Source organism: Monopterus albus, unplaced genomic scaffold (assembly GCF_001952655.1).
Source record: "Monopterus albus unplaced genomic scaffold, M_albus_1.0 scaffold318.1, whole genome shotgun sequence".
NCBI classification, from domain to species: Eukaryota; Metazoa; Chordata; class Actinopteri; order Synbranchiformes; family Synbranchidae; genus Monopterus; species Monopterus albus.
The window spans coordinates 186,492-189,386 of NW_018128198.1; the positions used below are offsets into that span (position 1 = coordinate 186,492).

The following is a 2,895-nucleotide window of genomic DNA, read 5'->3' on the forward strand; positions in this document are numbered from 1 at the left end:
CCTATGATGAGAATATTTTCCCGAACCCCCACACCTTCCTGCCAGAGCGCTGGCTCCGTGGAGTGAAGGAAAAGTCGAACCAGCACCCGTTCGGGTCAGTTCCCTTTGGTTTTGGGATTCGGGCGTGTCTGGGTCGACGGGTGGCTGAACTTGAGATGTACCTCCTCCTGTCCAGGGTAAGAGCAGCTTGTCTAAATGCTTATGTTGCTCTGTACCTGTGAGATGTAAATAACCAACACTTTATGTACACGTTGATGTTAAGGATTCCACAGACAGGTGGCAAATGAAAGGAAAACCCAACATAAAGTGTCTCAGTAATGTGTTGAGCGCCAGAACAGCTTCACTGCACTTTGGTCTCTGAACTCTACTGGATGGATGAACACCATTCTTCCAAAAGACAGTCACTCATTTGGTGCTTTGATAACGGTGTGGTTTGGACTCCAGTGACACCCAAACCAACAGGTTACACAACCTTGTGAGCCAAACAGCTGCCTCTCTTTTCACTTCCAGGAAGCGTTTTCCCAGGAATTTGTTTTTTTTTAGCTTCATTCAAAGAGCAGTATTGACCTGTAGTAACCCTCCAATTACTCTAGAGAGGGCACACATTTTTTCTTTTGTTAGTCTTGGCATTGCAACAGACCACAAATGCGTCAATAGGTTTTGGACTGACTCATCTCAGCCAAAAGCACGGTTTTGATTCAGTCAGCAGTTGGCAGCCTTTCACTGGAATGTGAACCCGTCTGCACTCTTCACACACTCTTCTTGCCAAAATATAATTTTGATATTCTCTCTCCTTTATTTTAAAGTTGATGAAGCACTATGAGGTGAAGCCAGATCCTGCTGGTACCACAGTGAAGCCCATCACCAGAACTCTGCTTTGTCCAGCTACGCCAATCAACCTGCAGTTTCTGGACAGAAGAGCTGGGCGGGGAGAGCCGAAAGCAGCAACGGGAGCTTCTCTGTGAACAGTTTAGTATTCACACTGTGTTGCCTGCCTGTGGCCAAGCACTTGTTTACATCCTGGACTGTCTGGAAAGCACCTAAACTGTGGCACAAAATGCAAGCAGATTCAAAGAAGTAGTAGATTTCACAGTCTAATGCAACATGTGTAGAGTTTTTTTGAATTGTATTCATATAGGCTAGAGATGTTCAAGGGTTTTCTTTCATTTCAGTTTTACAAATGCTGTTTTTGTGTTTATTCAGTGCTTCAGCTGTTGCCTTGCAGCAGCTCGTATCCTGGATCTAAATCAGATTAGAGTGCGATTCCTTCTAGTTTCCCAGCACAAGACAACTTGTACTCTTACAGGATAAGTTATTCTGTAGTTTCCTTCTTGTTATAAAAAGACCTGAGCCAACAATGTGCTAGTTGACCCTCAATAGTCTCAGACTTTGTCGCTCTTGTTCGCTGCACTCAGTCCTACGTCCACACTGTACAACTTCACACAGGAATTCAATGGAAGTTTAACTAAATGTAAATATGTAACTTTTGTTCAATATGAGTTAATTCAACTTAGAATGTCCAGTTCTTTTATTTTTGTCCCAGTTGAGAACTTCTAACTGATGAGTTGACTGAATGAGTTGGGTTTAACCTGAGAAACCAAACTACCATATCATCAGACATCCCAGCATGTGATGTTTGAGACTTCAAACTCTCTAGAGGCTCTTTTTTATAGTTTGGTAAAATCCATTCATGATGTTATTAAGTTACAGTGTGTCTCTTTTCATAGTAATAAAAACAATGCTAACCATGATGAAGGCTAGTATTGAATTAAATCACCCGCCCCTCAAAGGGACAGGCCCCACTTATTCTAATTCTTTGCAATGCAAGCTCTTAAAAATGTGACATACTTTAACGTGAGCTGAGTTTTGAAGGGAGCATTCTAAAGAAAGGGCATCGTTTTGTACATGGTTTTTAACTAAAACTACTTTGGTTGTTATTAAATTATACAAATCATTGAAATGATAAAAGTAATAAAGAAATTGAGTATGAAATCTGTGTGTTTAGAATTTTAGCTCAGGCACTTTGGCATCTATAATTTATTATTTTAATTTATAGAATATGGGCACAAAATAAAGTCACTTGTCGAATTTTTAGTCACCTTGTGTCTTGACATAAATGAAACCTTTCTTATCATCTAATAATTATTATTTATGTTTAAGCAACCCACTTGATTTTACTGTTCATCAGCTACAAGCCTGATAAGGCAGACTCAGATAGACGCACATAGACTTAGACTTGACCAGCGTGTGGGTGCATTTGGGGGGACTTGAGGAGACAGACAAAGACCCCAAACTCTGCAGAGATCCACAAGTCCAGGTGATTCTGTTTCTCTCCCTTTGGAATTCACATTACAATATATTGTTCAATAAATGATGATTGGCACTGCAGTGATTCTCCCTGTGAATTAATTCTATACACGACAGTGTCAGTACTCTGGCTGCAGCATTTTGGATTAACTGGAGGCTTTTTAGGGAATTATTGGGACATCTTGATAGTAAAGAGTTACAGTAGTCCAGCCTGGAAGTAACAAATGCATGGACCAGTTTTTCAGCATCACTTTGAGACAGGATGCTCCCGATTTTTGCAATATTGCGCAGGTGAAAGAAGGCAGATCTAGAGACTTGGTTTATGTGTGATTTAAAGGACATATTCTGATCAAAGATGACTCCAAGGTTCCTCACAGTAGTACTGGAGGCAAGAGCTATGTCATCTAAAGTAACTATATGATTAGACAGCAGATTTCTAAGGTTTTCAGGCCCAAGCACAATAACTTCAGTTTTGTCAGAGTCTAGAAGTAAGAAGTTGCAGGTCATCCACAGAACTCTGCAAGCCTGGACACATGAGACCAGAACTCTGTGGCCCGACTGGCCGACCACTGCGAGCCTCCAGCAGCA

At 41.2% G+C, this 2,895-nt stretch overlaps 1 protein-coding gene across 1 annotated transcript in view; it reads left to right on the forward strand.

The window, feature by feature from the left end:
* The window catches only part of cyp27a3 (cytochrome P450 family 27 subfamily A member 3), a 10,577-nt gene extending 8,233 nt beyond the window's left edge, over positions 1 to 2,344 (forward strand). Inside the window, exons 8-9 of the mRNA XM_020623996.1 lie at positions 3 to 176; positions 807 to 2,344. Of these exons, the coding sequence (XP_020479652.1) occupies positions 3 to 176; positions 807 to 965 (333 nt within the window). The 3' untranslated portion in view covers positions 966 to 2,344. The remainder of the gene's footprint in view (positions 1 to 2; positions 177 to 806) is intronic.
* The last annotated feature ends 551 nt before the right edge of the window (positions 2,345 to 2,895 follow it).